The following is a 14,941-nucleotide window of genomic DNA, read 5'->3' as shown; positions in this document are numbered from 1 at the left end:
TGCGGACGATTACAAAGCTACCAACGCATTGCTTGTGAGCTAAAGGAGCTCGAGCCAAAAGGGGATCGGTATAGTCAATTGCTCAGGTGTTCAAACATTTTTCCTGCCATAACCAGGGTGTACGGACGAAGGTCGGATGGAAGTTTGCCTCCTAAACGACAAGTTGTGGCACATGTCCTCGGCCTATTTATCGGCACCGTTGCAGATCTGTAAGGTTCCAAACCGCCAACCTCCGGATTCAATATGCTGAGAACTTGCCAAGAGCTGTCTAGTTCTCAGCGTCTATGCTAAAGGCTACGAGGAGTCCACCGAATTATCTGCGGGTCAAGTGTCACTCTGACCAGATAGTTTTCCAAAGTGATTAATGCGAACTCCTGCGAGCGGAGTGCCAGTTCAGTCGAGTCGACTAACATCTCTGCCTCTGGCCAGAGGAATTGACAAAAGCAGGTGTCAGCTAGCTCCTACGGTGATCAACAATAGGTGGTCACCGAGTTTGTATAGCGTTCTCCTTGAAAATTTTATCAAACATTTACTGAAGCTACCTAAATTCAATATGATCGTTCGTCCAACATGGGTATGTGCCTGACATCTCTGGGCTTCTATTCCCTCCGTTTAAGTTGTTCAGATGCTTCTACAGGCAGACGCGCGTATGATGTCTACGAAAAGAGATGGTCCATTAACACACACACACATGCTGGACGGGAATGCACTACGCAGAGATCTTAGAGTGCGCACTGTCCTCTCTCCTCTTCCTTGTCATCTGACTTAGGAACGTATCGGTGGAGAAAAGTGGTGTTGCACATAGACAGACACATTGTAGTCTGCCGCGCGTTGCACGCTGTGTACGTACATGTGCTGCTGACATCGCATCCAATCACAGGTGGAAAGACAGGGTATTTTGTACGAATACACATGTTGCTGCGGATGCAATGTCGTTGTTGAGGCCACCGCCGTCCGTACGATTCCGGAGGCTATTTGCGTTTGACATGCTCCTACAGTCTTACTAATGTTTTTAGCATAACTCCTCAAGTTTCTCCATTTATGTGGATCTCCGGACCTATCCCGAGGGTGAAATACGTGCGGTAAGATTTGCTCTTGTATATTAACACTTAAAGCCGTGAAGTCGTTCTCAGACCAGGTCCTCATGAGTAGCAATACTCATGCTGAACACCGCATAGTAAAACGGGTCAAGTGTTTTCTTGGCGTACATGTTTTTTCTAGTGCAGGTAGCGTCCAGCAGGGTGAAATGCTTGATGGTTTACAAGGGATGCTAAACAATGTTTAATCAAAGGATGTGGAGGTAAGAAGTTATCAGTACGCCTTGGCGAACAAGATTTCCTCAAAAGGCCTAGCTTCGTCACCCCGCACGGTCCGGCACCGGCCCCGAATGGAGCCTCCGTGACGTTTGCAAGCTTACAAAGTTACAAGCATTACAAATTCCAACACAGGCCAGAGACTAGAACAAAGATTATCATCTAGAACAAACGCCGAAGAGCGACATTAGATTTCGGCACTTCCTCAGGGGTAAATATCCATATCAATGCTGTTCGGTCTACGCCAGCACGCGAGGAAAAGCAAAGATACGGTGAGACGGGATGCGGACTATGTAAGAATCCACACCTCGTTAGTTGTTGTAAGTTCGTGACCCATAGACATGAATCACTCTCTCAGCGGCTGCTCGTTTACATGAAATTTCACTAAGCTAGCTTATGCCCATCAGACACGCATTGAGGCCTTATCTAGGTACAGTCTCAATCCACTTGACAGTTTCATCTGGCTGGCTCAAGAACGGGAAATGGCCCACTTTCATCCTCCGCACCTCGATATCTCCTCCTGCATCCTGAACCCCTTTGATCATAGCCTCTTGCGCCAATGCTGGGAGCCCCCCATCATCTTCGCACAGCAAATAGCTTGTCGGGATTTGTCTCCAACTCGCGGCTGTAGTTTTGGTGGTGAACGTGGCAAACGAATGGGATTGTTGTTTAGAGTAGAAGAATTGTTGTTCGGAAGCAGAGAGATCATTGTAAATTGCGCCGGGATCTTTGGCGTAGACATATGGCCCCTGCGATAGAGTCATGACTTGTGGGAATCTAAAGGAAATGGGAGAGGGAGCTTTCATAGTACCTTCACGTCGAAAGCTGCTGGGACTGTACCACCAACCGCATCAATCAAACTTGTTCCCTCCGGAACAAGGAATGCTGCAATGTAACCGACCCGTGTGATACCGCCCTTCTTGCCTTCGGCTGCTCTTTCTTTTTTCCCAAGTCCAGTCAGCCCAGTGCCGGCCACAATGCCTCCCCAGCTGTGTGCAATGACGACAACATCGTTGCCGTCGCCAATGGCGTCTTCTACCAGAGATCGAGCTGCGGCAACATCCCGAGATAAGTCCTGGGGCGGATCGGTAGCACCAACTGCAGGCATCTGACGCACGTGAACGTTGTAGCCCAAGGATTCGAGTTTGGACTTCACGATATCAAAATAGAAAGCGGACATCCAGGCACCCGGGATGATAACAACGTGAGAGCTCGACATGGTGGGCAGGATAAGCAATAGAGTCAATCAGGTGAACATTCGGCAGAAGGGCTCCTTTTATAGACCCTGCGAGACTGCCGGAGATCCCGCTTGGAAGCGGGGACGACCATGTCCGATCCCTGTCTACTCGAGGTTAGTTCGAGACAAGTACGGCTTAAACATGTGGAAACACGTTTACATACCTAAGATGAGCTCTTTCTATCACTTTGACATCGCTGCTAAGTCATAGTTCTGAAGAAGCCAATGTACACCCACTGAATCGATTAAGGTATTATGTGAGGCAGTGGCAAGAAAGACGCCTGGAAAGACGGGGCATCGTATCTTAGCGCCAACGACGGATGCAACGATTTTGTGAAATAGATAAGAAGGTATGCCGCTCGACACGTCTCCCGACGCCGTGAGTTCGAAAATCACCTTTCGTCAGCTGCTGTGTTTTCCGTTAATTCAAGCAGTTGTTGTTTTAGTCAGAGGCATTGTAGCAAAACTCCCGAGTAAGTGAGGAATTTCGAATCTGTTTCAACGTGGTCAGCGCCAGCAAGAAGCACAAATTACATGGCCAAGATAAGCGTTCGACTCAAAACCCGCCTGGGAGATGTCCAAATGCAAGGAGATATAGATGCACTAGGAGAAGATGTTCCCAAGGGCCGACCTTTCGGAAGCAGTATTCCTCAGAAAAGAAGAGAGATGAAGAGATCGCCAAGAACGTCGATGTCAGACTCATTGCACAAACCAAGGGAAATTGGATAGTTCAAGATAGAATCCTCAAATTGACTAACCGTCTACATTTGCGGAGATACGGTATTAGATGGAGATTCCGTGGCAGTGCAGGGAGGCAGCTGGTTGACGAGGTATGTCTCGAAGATTTGATACAAGAGGGACCATGTAGGATTTATCTAGTACCACGGAACGTTGATCTTGCTCAAAGGTCCATTGATATTCGAGTCGGCAGGAAATTAAGGATCATAACCATAGTGAGACGCGATACTGGTTCTTGCATCAATCACCAGCTGACCGTTCGAATTTGTAGCTAGGAATTCATGTGCGCTGCTACGCCGGCATCGTTAAGCCTTACCTCTCATTCCAAGCGCAGCTTCTCCATATTCATCCAGCTATTCTTCCCAGTCTCCTCAAAATCTTATTTGTCTGTTTCTGTCAGATCTCTCGCGTACAGATCCCTGCCTTTCTCTTCATTCTTCTCCACTACTTCCGTCCCACCCACCCTGCCCCATGTCTCAATCTCTCATAAGCTTCCATAGCATCCAGTGGTGCTCTGCTCAGCCAATATAAGCCAGATCATAGAGAATGAACCTTTGTATGCTGTGACAACGCGCCACTCACTGCCAATCCAGCGTGCAACCTACATCGCAGAGAACATGAGGCGGTTGAGTACAAGGTCAATGGCGAAGATGGAAGTGCCACAGATATCGAGATAAGCTGCGTGGTCAAGATAGTGCTAAACAGGGGCAGCAGTAGAAGAGGACTGTAACGTTATAGCATTAACCTGAAAGCGTTTGCGGTGTTGTTTTTTTAGGCTTTCGTCGTTTGTGTTAGAGATGCTTTAGTAACCCTATGTTCATGCTTAAGCACTACATCATTAGCTAAGTAGCGAAGCTGTAAGTAGCTATCTGGTCTCCCGTCTGTCTCACAGATCGTCACGACAAACACACTACTAGCAGACGTAATGGCGCCAGGCCGTACGGGTCAACACGGCGCTATATCATGTTCGTGGCCGACCAAGCTGACCCTCGCGTATCCGTCTACGAGGTATGTCACCCACGGCTGCAAGTGTACGTGTGAAATGCAAAGAGTGACACCTCTAATAACGTAGAGGCAGTTCGTCACTCACGTCCAATCACTCCAACTAGATTAGCAGTCTCATAACCAATAAGCGTATAACAATAGACATACTGGATTGAGATGATATCACACAGTTTGTGACAGTTTGATCCTATACCAAGGAATATCAAATAGCTTCCGTGATACTCGTCGTAGGAACTCAGCAATTGCGCGTTGCCGAGGCAATGTTTGTGTAAAACAGCTCTATTGTTAGAGCTATTCTAGGCGTCTGTGTTGTCCTTTATGCATACATCCAGTGGGGTGGGACGAATTCTTGTACAGAGATGCTAGCGTAGAAAGATGGGAACGGGCAAGGCTGACCCACAGCTAGGCTACAAGGCAATTGAGGATGTTAAAGGTTGAGGCTATGCAAGGCTGACTCCGAGGAGGCTCCAGCGCGTCTGCGCAAACACGGCTGCAGCCTGCTTCCGAGCAATTGCAGCATCACGAAGAGCAGTCGCGATCGGGAGAAGCTGTTGTAGATGGCACGCGCTTTCGACAAGCTCAATGAGTAACCTTCAGACGTTGGTGCACGCGCCGTGCCCCTCAAAGAGTGGAGCTTTTGCTGTGGAGAGGCAGTTTGGCGCTGAGGCTGGGCGGTGAGACAGAGGGCGCAGCTAGCCTCAATTGGCTGTTTCGAAGAACTTCCACCGAATTCTGCCCTCGTTGCTAGAAGATTCTCAGCTCCACACCAAGGCCTATATGAGCACCAAACTCTGCCTTCTCGCCCTTGACTCTCCATTGAATTGCTCCCACCACACCTTTCACTTATAGACAGATTGTCTCAGCGCTTGCTCTTGCACATACACCACAGCAGAGCTTAATACCCTCAATACCCCGCCTAATCTGTACGTCTGCGTCTACACACCGGCATCGCCAGCCTTGCAGCGCTGCAACGCAACAATCGACTAACGAATCTTCTTAGTCTCCACACACAACCGCCACCATGTCTGGTGAAACCTTCGAGTTCCAGGCTGAGATCTCTCAGCTGCTCGGCCTTATCATCAACACCGTCTACTCGAACAAGGAGATCTTTCTGCGAGAACTGATCTCCAACGCCTCCGATGCCATCGACAAGATCAGATATGAGTCCCTGTCGGATCCTAGCAAGCTTGACAGCGGCAAGGACCTCCGCGTCGACATCATCCCCAACAAGGAGAACAAGACTCTTACCATCCAGGACAGCGGCATTGGTATGACCAAGGCTGATCTCATCAACAACCTCGGTACGATTGCCCGCTCTGGTACCAAGCAGTTCATGGAGGCTCTCACTGCTGGTGCCGATATCTCTATGATCGGTCAGTTTGGTGTTGGTTTCTACTCTGCGTACCTTGTCGCCGACCGCGTCACCGTCGTCTCCAAGAACAACGATGATGAGCAGTACATCTGGGAGTCCAGCGCTGGTGGTACTTTCAAGATCACCGAGGACACCGAGGGCGAGCAGATCGGTCGCGGAACCAAGATCATCCTTCACCTGAAGGATGAGCAGCTCGACTACCTTAACGAGTCCAAGGTCAAGGAGGTTGTCAAGAAGCACTCTGAGTTCATCTCCTACCCCATCTACCTCCACGTCCTCAAGGAGACCGAGACCGAGGTCGAGGACGAGGATGCCGCCGCCGAGACCACCACCGAGGGTGACGACAACAAGCCCAAGGTTGAGGAGGTCGACGATGAGGAGGAGGAGAAGAAGACCAAGAAGACCAAGAAGGTCAAGGAGTCTAAGATTGAGGAGGAGGAGCTCAACAAGACCAAGCCCATCTGGACACGCAACCCTGCCGACATCTCCCAGGAGGAGTACGGTTCCTTCTACAAGTCCCTCTCCAACGACTGGGAGGACCACCTCGCTGTCAAGCACTTCTCCGTTGAGGGTCAGCTCGAGTTCCGCGCTATCCTCTTCGTTCCCAAGCGCGCTCCCTTCGACCTGTTCGAGACCAAGAAGACCAAGAACAACATCAAGCTCTACGTCCGCCGTGTCTTCATCACTGACGATGCCACCGAGCTCATTCCCGAGTGGTTGTCTTTCGTCAAGGGTGTTGTCGACTCTGAGGACCTTCCCCTCAACCTGTCTCGTGAGACTCTCCAGCAGAACAAGATCATGAAGGTCATCCGCAAGAACATCGTCAAGAAGACTCTCGAGCTCTTCAACGAGATCGCTGAGGACCGTGAGAACTTCGACAAGTTCTACGCTGCCTTCGGCAAGAACATTAAGCTCGGTATCCACGAGGACTCCCAGAACCGCTCGCAGCTTGCTAAGCTTCTGCGATTCAACTCTACCAAGTCTGGCGAGGAGCTCACCTCCCTCACCGACTACGTCACTCGCATGCCCGAGCACCAGAAGCAGATGTACTACATCACCGGCGAGTCCCTCAAGGCCGTCCAGAAGTCTCCTTTCCTCGACACACTCAGGGAGAAGGGCTTCGAGGTTCTCTTCCTTGTTGACCCCATTGATGAGTACGCCATGACTCAGCTCAAGGAGTTCGACGGCAAGAAGCTCGTCGACATCACCAAGGACTTCGAGCTCGAGGAGACAGACGAGGAGAAGGCTGAGCGCGAGAAGGAGGAGAAGGAGTACGAGAGCCTCGCTAAGAGCCTCAAGAACGTTCTCGGCGACAAGGTCGAGAAGGTTGTTGTCTCCCACAAGCTCATCGGCTCTCCTTGCGCCATCCGTACCGGCCAGTTCGGTTGGTCCGCCAACATGGAGCGTATCATGAAGGCCCAGGCTCTCCGTGACACCTCAATGAGCTCCTACATGTCTTCCAAGAAGACCTTCGAGATCTCGCCCAAGTCTCCTATCATCAAGGAGCTCAAGCGCAAGGTCGAGGCTGATGGTGAGGAGGACCGTACTGTTAAGTCCATCACCCAGCTCCTCTTCGAGACCTCGCTGCTTGTTTCTGGCTTCACCATTGATGAGCCCGTCCAGTACGCTGAGCGCATCCACAAGCTCGTCTCTCTCGGCCTGAACGTCGACGAGGAGGTTGAGACCGAGGCAGAGACCAAAGCTGCCGAGGAGGCACCTGCTGTTGCCGGCGAGAGCGCTATGGAGGAGGTTGACTAAGCGTATCGCCATCTTTTTCCGTTTCGAAAAGTTTGGTCGGCGCTTTGATATCCCTTTCATGTGTTACGGCTCTTCTTTCTCTTTTCTTACCTCACTTGCATGACGATTAGCTTCATCGACGTCGGCGTCTTAGAGTGGTGGTTTTACGCTTCATGAGTAAATGGATATCCCGAATTGTACTAGGTAGATCTACCCTGGGTAGCTCTGAGCATACTCAGTAGCTGATTCATGAATGATGAAAACTTCAAAAACACTTTTGTTCCCTTGCGCTGTGCTGTGTACTTGCTCACTTTCGTCCTGCTAATCGCATGCGTGCTAGGTTTCTATTTCTATTCCCGAAGCCACATCCGACCCCGCCATGCCGCTATCACGCAACGTCATTCTCAACTTTTCCCGTCGGAAGGCTGTTCTGAACCGACAGTGGCTGCCCGAAAGATTATCACCCGGGCCATCTTTCTGTATGTTCTGCACTGCTCGATAAGCTTTTCCGTAGGGCCTACAACACGGTCATTCGTGCTCCGCAGTATTCATGCTATAAGAACCGTAACTTTTCGCCCAATTGTCAAGCATCAAGATAGTAAACACCGAGATGCCTTCAATCAGCGAAATTGTCCTTGCTCATAAACCAGACCTCACTGCATATGAGGAGCTTTGTGAGTAACGCTGTACGTTGCCAGTGGTTTTCGGCGTCAAACATCGTGGTCTCCTAATCACTCACTACTATTGTAACATTCTTACCTAATCGCCGCGCGATATCCTCCCAGGTCATACCTGAAAGAATGCCATGCCAGCAACCGGCAACCGCCCCGCTAACTGACCAATCTAGACAAATGGTTCCATGCGCACCCCGAGCTCTCTTTCTGCGAAAAGGAAACCGCTGCAGCTATTGTCAAGCACCTTGAGTCATTCGATGCGTTCGAGATTCACTCCCATATTGGTGGTCACGGGCTTGCGGCTGTGCTCAAGAATGGCGATGGCAAGACGCTCTTGCTCCGTGCTGATATCGATGCGTTGCCCGTGCAAGAGCAAACCGGTCTTGCATACGCGAGCACAAAGCGCATGAGCGACGTTGAGGGGGTGGAAAAGCCGGTCATGCACGCTTGCGGACAGTATGTATTTGGTTCTTCTGTTTTTGGGTGGAAGATATGCTCACAGTGGATGGCAGTGACATGCACATCACGGCGCTCCTAGCCGCCGCAGAAACTCTAGTAAAGGCCCGAGACGCCTGGAGTGGGACACTGATTCTCGTCTTCCAGCCTGCTGAGGAGAAAGGTAAGGGCGCGCAAGCCATGGTCGACGACGGCCTGTACGACAAAGTCCCTGTCCCAGATGTTGTCGTCGGCGCGCACGTTATGCCTGAGAAGGCCGGCGTGATTGGCACGAAGCACGGCTTGATAGCCAGCTCAGCAGATTCGTACCTGTAAGCACTCTACTCCATCGAGAAAGCAGAAGCAGACAAGCCTAACACCTTCCAGCCTCAGAATCAAAGGCCGCCAGACCCACGCCTCGACCCCCCACCGCGGCAACGACCCCATCGTTCAAGCTGCCTCCACCATCCTACGCCTGCAGACCATCGTTGCGCGGGAAGTCGACCCACTTGACTTCGCGGTTGTCACCGTGGCCGCAATCCATGCTGGCGATGCCGAGAACGTATGTATTCCCCGTCCTCTGAGTACCCATACTGACGCCCACAGATCATCCCCGAGCACGCCGACCTGAAGCTCGACATTCGCGCCGCGACACCATCGACACGCGCACGCGTACTAAAGAGCGTGAGAACTATCGTCGAGGCCGAAGCGCTCGCGTCCAGCAACCCTAACGTCCCGGAGCTGAAGGAGATACGCAACTTTCCTCTGCTCTTCAACGATGCGACGGTCACGTCTGCGCTCGAGTCGAGTTTCTCGTCGCACTTTGGGAAGAGCGAGTATGCGAGCTACACGTCTAATATTGCGCGGCTGCAGGGGAGTGAGGATTTTGGGATTCTGGCTACGGCGGTGGGGAAGCCGAGTTGTTTCTTCCTGTACGGCGGCACGGATCCGGAGTTGTACTCCAGACTGGAGAAGGAGGAGAAGCTGAGCGAGATGCCTGGTAATCACTCGCCATTCTTCGCACCCGTTGTGCAGCCGACGCTGAACGTCGGGTTTGAAGGATATGCTGTCTCCGCATTGACGTTCCTTGGGAAGGTGTGAAAGTGTGGGTGTGGCGGAGATATCAGGCAGTGCGTGGTGAGAGGGATTGATACATAACTATCGTTCAGTACGTTGCGGCTCGCTAAATAAATAGATATCGTGTCCTGCCCGCTCGATAGCGGTGCGACGCTGTATATATAAATACATCCCAGTAATACATGCCAGAACGCCAACGTGCCTACATACCGTGAAGTGTGATGGAATCTGATCACACTCATCTCATATAACATCCGAAACGTGACAGTGTTCACAGGGCAGCGATAGCCTCCAGCAGTACATCCAGAGTGCGATCACCAATGCCCTCGAGGCCCTCACGAAGGGTCCATGCCACGTCACTCTGCAGGCCCATAGGCACATAAACACCACCCTCCTCCTTCTTCACTTCCATTCGTTCGCCGAGCCTGGACGTATGCTCCCACTCGCGAGCGGCCTTCTCAGCGTTCTCGATAATTTTGTTCGGGATACCGCACATAGCTGCACAATGCATTCCGAAACTGCCTTCTGCAACGCCTTCCTCAAGCTTGTACAAGAAAGTGATTGACTTCGAGTCACCGTCGACATGAATACGCATACGTTTGTTGATCACTTCGGGGTGTGCTTCGAACTCCTTGGCAAGGGAGCGGTAGTGTGTAGCAAAGAAACCAACGCAGCCGACGCGTGTGCTGATGTCGTGCAGGACTGCCTGCGCCACTGCAACGCCATCATAGGAAGAAGTACCACGGCCAAGCTCGTCGAGGATGACAAGCGAGCGTGGTGTTGCCTCGGAGAGAATTTTCTGGGTCTCAGACAACTCGACGAAGAACGTGGACTGGGATGCAAAGATGTTGTCATTAGCTCCAAGGCGGGACATGATGCGGTCGACAGGTGTGAGCTTCGCGGACGTGCAAGGCAGGTAACAACCGACCTGAGCAAGTATGACTGCGATACATGTCATTCTCAGAATTGTCGACTTACCAGCCGCGTTGGCGCCAGTCAACAGACTGATGTTCGCCGAATCACCACCCAGTCTGATGTCATTGGGGATGAAGTCGTCGACCGTGTTGAGCATGCATGGGTGGCGCAGCTCCTCCAACTCGATGACTGAGCGCTTGTCTTCTGTGAAAACCGGTCGACAACTCGGTTCACCAAGCGAGGCAGACGCTTTAGCCAGACTGATGAGGCAGTCAAGTTGCGCAATTATCTTAACAGCAGCAAGCCAGATCACGTAGTCTTCATCAAACTTCGCACAGAAGCGAGTGGCGACCTCTTTCGTGATTTGACCGTGTGTCTCTGTAGCCTCCTGCAGAGCCCGAACCAGCTTTCGCAGCTCGGGGGAGTAGTACCGAGTAACTTTTACAGTTGCCGACATCTGATCCCAGGTATTGGGCACTCTCGTCTTCTTCGGTACTTCGAGTTGGTAGATCTCCTTGCCGTTGTCGCGGTAGCAAATAGAGTTGTTGCCTAGGTCCTTGCGAACCTTCTTGAGCAGTGTGTCGAGATCAGCAAGGCATTCGTCAACAGCCTGCTGACTCTCATCGTAGTCCTCTTCAACACCAGACGCTGGTACAAGTGTACCATCTGACCTTGCCACGCTGCGGTCGAATGCTGTTTTCCATGGTTCCAGAGCGCCAGCGAGGTCCGGCATTGATGCAATCAGTTGCCCAATAACACCTTCGCCGTCGCCGAATTGCTTGAGCAGGCTGATGGTGTACTCGATCTGCTCGAAGCCTTCGAGGACCTTGAGAAAGTCTTGGGCTTTGCAGCGACCAGCATGGACGCGCGAGATGAGTCGCTCGAGGTCAGGTAGCTTGCTAAGCGAGGAACTGAAATTATCCATGATTGTAGAGTCTGCGTTGAGAGCATCGACAGCATCAAGACGAGCATTGATCTTCTTTGCATCTGCCAGAGGATGACACACCCATTGCCTTAGTAGCCGCTTGCCGAATGGTGTGATACATCGGTTCAACATAGCAAACAATGTGCCCTCTGCCGACCCATCGAATGTATTGGCGAATATCTCGAGGTTGATCAAGCTTTGCCCATCAAGAACCAGGCTGGTGGCTTTCCGGATAGGGTCGTACCACTGGAAGTTGCCCAGTGTTACAAGGTCGCGCTCGATCTTCAAAGTACGGAGATATTGCAGAAGCGCACCAAACGCTGACATGACAAGCTCTTGCTGTCGTGCTTCACGAAGGACAGGCGGCCAAGCTGTGATATTGTCCTCCGTCGGCGATTGAAAGTAATTGTTGACCTCGATCTCACGCATGGTTATATCTGCAGGCCAGAACTCTTTCGTGGGCTTCAACCAGTTCCAGAGAGTTGTCGGCGCCGTGTTGTTCTTGAGAATCCGCAGAGCCTTTGCAGAGATGCAAGACTTTTCGACGAGCAACTCGCCAGGCCGCATCTGAGCAATAAGTGTTTCGAACTTGGTCAAGTCAACGTCGTCAGTGAACTCGCAAAACTGGAACTGGGCGGTTGCTGTGTCGACGAAGGCGATTCCAAACGCAGGACAACTATCGCGCTCAATCTCCTTCACAGCCATGCAGTAGGTCGACATGTCATTTTGAAGCATGCCTGTATCCACCAGGGTGCCAGAGGTGAGAACAGATGCCAACTCGCGCCTAATGATGTTGTCCCCTTTCTTGGCCGGTTTCTTCACGCCGTCGCGCTCGCGCATCTCCTTGGCCAGAGCTGATTCCATCTGATCGACCCGAGCAACCTTGAAGCCCTTCGCGACGAATTGGCTGGCCCACATGTCTAGTGAGGCTTCTGGTACACCGACCATTCTCATATTGACTCGATCAGTAAGCTTGAGATCAAAGAGCTGGTGGCCCACCGATGCGTCTTTCTCATAGAGCTCGTAAAATTTCCCCTTCTTGAAGAACACGATCGAGTCCCAGAACTTGCACTTGATCTCCCAGTATTGCCTCTCAAACGGCGAGAAATTACTCATGGCTTGAGGTGGGATGTACAGTGTGCGTGGGTCGTAGTCAGGGTGGTCGGGGGGGTTCCGGTCAGCATCCTGCATGTTCGCTAGCCACGAGTATCGTTTCTCGGGCTCGGAAGCAGATGGTCTCTCCTTCAGCTTGGGCTTTTTCTTTGTGTCTTGGGTTGCTGGGCGAGGCTTCGGCTGCAAAGGGTTCTCAGGGTCGTACACCCATTGCTGGGCTGTTGAGGTACCCGTCATGGTAGTATCGACTTCGTCCTCTTCTTCTTTATAGACTCGAACCGGTGGAGGAGAAGATGCTGGTGTGGCCTTCGTACTAGGCTTCGAGGACGACGGTCGCTTCCGTTTCTTCGAGACAACCTCCTCTTCAGAGTCATCAGGAGCGATAAAATCGTCAATGTCTGTCGCATGCGTCAGTATCATGTCCCATATTGACTCGGACGAGCCGTGATATAGTGGTTGGCCGTACCATCTTGAACCATAGCCTGCTGGGTCGCAGCGTCTAAACCAAATTCATCGTCTGATTCGTCTTCGATGCTCACTCTTTGCCGTTTGATCGCCCTTGCCCTCGAGTTGTTCGCAATGGGTCCGAGTACATCATCATCATCCTCGTCCGATTCGGCGTAGTTGACTGCTCTCCTGCCCTGTACGTCTAATTAGCTTCTGACGATTGCAATATGTGCGTCTCACGTACCTTGCGTGACGGACTGCTAAGAGCGACGCCTGCAAACTCTGAGGCAACACCGTCAGCTCCTGGGTCTGGAGTAGAAATGCGTGAAGGCAGACCATTCTCCTTGTTTCTTCCTGCGTTGGGGGTGTCTTCATCTTGCCCCCGGATTGGACTCGAAGGCTCGGGTGCATCGCTGCTGGGTACGGGCGTGAGAGACGGGGGTTGGCGAGGGAAGGATTTTTTCGATAGTGTAGGCGTGGGTGTCTGCTTTGCTGGTGTGGATTGAGATGGTGCAGGGCTGGGTGAATTGGTCGACTTCTTCTGGAAGAACCCGAGAATGGACTTTTGGTTCTTCGCCGATTGTGAGCCTGTTGCGGGCTGCTTCTTCTGTGAGGGACGCGGTGTCGACATTTCGTTTCCCTCAACTCCGCGGACCATGCTTGCAGCTTTAAAGAATGGCTTGACGTTGAGTGCGGTGAGGCGAATGTTTAGAGGTCGAGTACTCCAGTCGCGTCCAAAGTGGACGAGGCAGGGCGCGACGCGTTCGTGTATTAAATGTGGGTCATTGCACTTTGACATCAGCCACACCTTAAAGTGTCTTACATTACTACGTCTAATTATCAAGTCTTCAATAGCTATCTGATCTGCATTTCCCAGTCAATTATAACACACGAAATAATTGCCGTGCTTCTCATTCTTTCTTCGGTTTATAGACACTCACGCCGAGCAGCTTATCAACAGCCCAGCTGTGACCCCCTGCCCAAATCGGCCCTCCTCTCCACAACGGCAGGATTTCGTCTGATTCCCGTCTCCGCTCTGTAACCGCTGCCTCCCACTCTCCTTGCTGGAACCGCTCAACATCGTCTCTGCCAACAGTATGCGTGCGCGTATCAGCCGCCATACTCCAGAATCCTACAAGGTGCCCCTGATCAATCTTATGCTTAATGAATCCTGGATTGCGTTCCTGGTCAAGGAGTCGAAGGAGCTCGGAGCATGTGAACTCATTCTTGGCTGTCGGTAACGTGACATTGCTGAGCTGGCTTCGCTGAGACGAGAGAGGAATATCGTTTATGTCAATGCCCTTTAGGCTGAACGGCGTGTAAAGCAACTTCAGGCCAAGGCTTAAGACTACTGAGACTGGAAAGTCAAGTCCGAGTGCGCATGCACCTTTCAACGCGGATATGAAGGTAAGTCTCGGTGGGTTCGTGGGCGTCGAGAAGAACAGCAGATGCTTTTGGAACGATGTATAGCTTTGTCGAGACATGATGTATAGTTCTAAGCAGTAAATGTTTGGAGATCGGTGGTTCAATATGAAGGTCAAATCGACGACGAGTACTCAATGAACCTGACGTCATCTATACACATTTCATACGTTAGCGTTTCCGTTTCCGAGTAACAGCACCAGAAGATGTTGATCGCAGTACGTCTTCTAAAGGAGATGCATATGTTCGTCTGTGCAATTTCAGGTCATTATCGTCTGAACGTTGGTGACGCTTCAAACGCAAAGGTAGTGCAGTCTCGCGCCGCAACGCTCCAATCAAAGCGTGTCAAATACCAGCACTATGTACATCACATCACATGGTCATCACGGGCTATGGGTATTGCATTGGGACTGATATCCGCAATAGGTCCTGAAAAGCGCTAGTATAGCCGAGGTCGTTGTCGACCAAGGTCTCCTCTTTGGCTGCCGCGCTCCGCTCGTACACTTCTCTGACACGGCACTGGCACTGCAA

The 14,941-nt window shown here is 51.6% G+C and overlaps 5 protein-coding genes across 5 annotated transcripts; 2 read left to right on the top strand and 3 right to left on the bottom strand.

The window, feature by feature from the left end:
- Nucleotides 1–1,445: 1,445 nt before the first annotated feature.
- C7974DRAFT_398870 (Alpha/beta hydrolase fold-1) lies at nt 1,446–2,547 on the bottom strand. The gene is made up of 3 exons (XM_046142356.1): nt 2,125–2,547; nt 1,653–2,062; nt 1,446–1,606 (listed from the first exon to the last, which is right to left on the bottom strand). Exons 1-2 carry the CDS (start codon nt 2,530–2,532, stop codon nt 1,736–1,738), a joined length of 735 nt encoding a protein of 244 aa, XP_045994558.1. The 5' UTR covers nt 2,533–2,547; the 3' UTR covers nt 1,446–1,606; nt 1,653–1,735.
- A 2,665-nt stretch (nt 2,548–5,212) lies between these two features.
- On the top strand, nt 5,213–7,765 carry C7974DRAFT_226017 (heat shock protein 90). Its single transcript, XM_046137273.1, has one exon. The coding sequence runs from the start codon at nt 5,315–5,317 to the stop codon at nt 7,421–7,423; it is 2,109 nt and encodes a 702-aa protein (XP_045994557.1). The 5' UTR covers nt 5,213–5,314; the 3' UTR covers nt 7,424–7,765.
- Nucleotide 7,766: 1 nt separating this feature from the next.
- On the top strand, nt 7,767–9,736 carry C7974DRAFT_226018 (uncharacterized protein). Its single transcript, XM_046137274.1, has 5 exons — nt 7,767–8,076; nt 8,250–8,532; nt 8,589–8,843; nt 8,899–9,073; nt 9,118–9,736. The coding sequence occupies exons 1-5, from the start codon at nt 8,013–8,015 to the stop codon at nt 9,610–9,612; spliced, it is 1,272 nt and encodes a 423-aa protein (XP_045994556.1). The 5' UTR covers nt 7,767–8,012; the 3' UTR covers nt 9,613–9,736.
- C7974DRAFT_226073 (muts domain V-domain-containing protein) lies at nt 9,725–14,070 on the bottom strand. Its single transcript, XM_046137275.1, has 3 exons — nt 13,233–14,070; nt 13,008–13,182; nt 9,725–12,939 (listed from the first exon to the last, which is right to left on the bottom strand). The coding sequence occupies exons 1-3, from the start codon at nt 13,785–13,787 to the stop codon at nt 9,860–9,862; spliced, it is 3,810 nt and encodes a 1,269-aa protein (XP_045994555.1). The 5' UTR covers nt 13,788–14,070; the 3' UTR covers nt 9,725–9,859.
- Nucleotides 13,721–14,676, bottom strand: C7974DRAFT_398856 (uncharacterized protein). Its single transcript, XM_046142355.1, has one exon. It carries the CDS (start codon nt 14,470–14,472, stop codon nt 13,900–13,902), a length of 573 nt encoding a protein of 190 aa, XP_045994554.1. The 5' UTR covers nt 14,473–14,676; the 3' UTR covers nt 13,721–13,899.
- Between the last annotated feature and the right edge of the window lie 265 nt (nt 14,677–14,941).

Source organism: Boeremia exigua, assembly GCF_020726555.1.
Source record: "Boeremia exigua strain MPI-SDFR-AT-0100 chromosome Unknown C7974scaffold_9, whole genome shotgun sequence".
NCBI lineage: Eukaryota > Fungi > Ascomycota > Dothideomycetes > Pleosporales > Didymellaceae > Boeremia > Boeremia exigua.
Note: the sequence above shows the minus strand (reverse complement) of the source record. Positions and strands in the feature narration are given on the sequence as shown.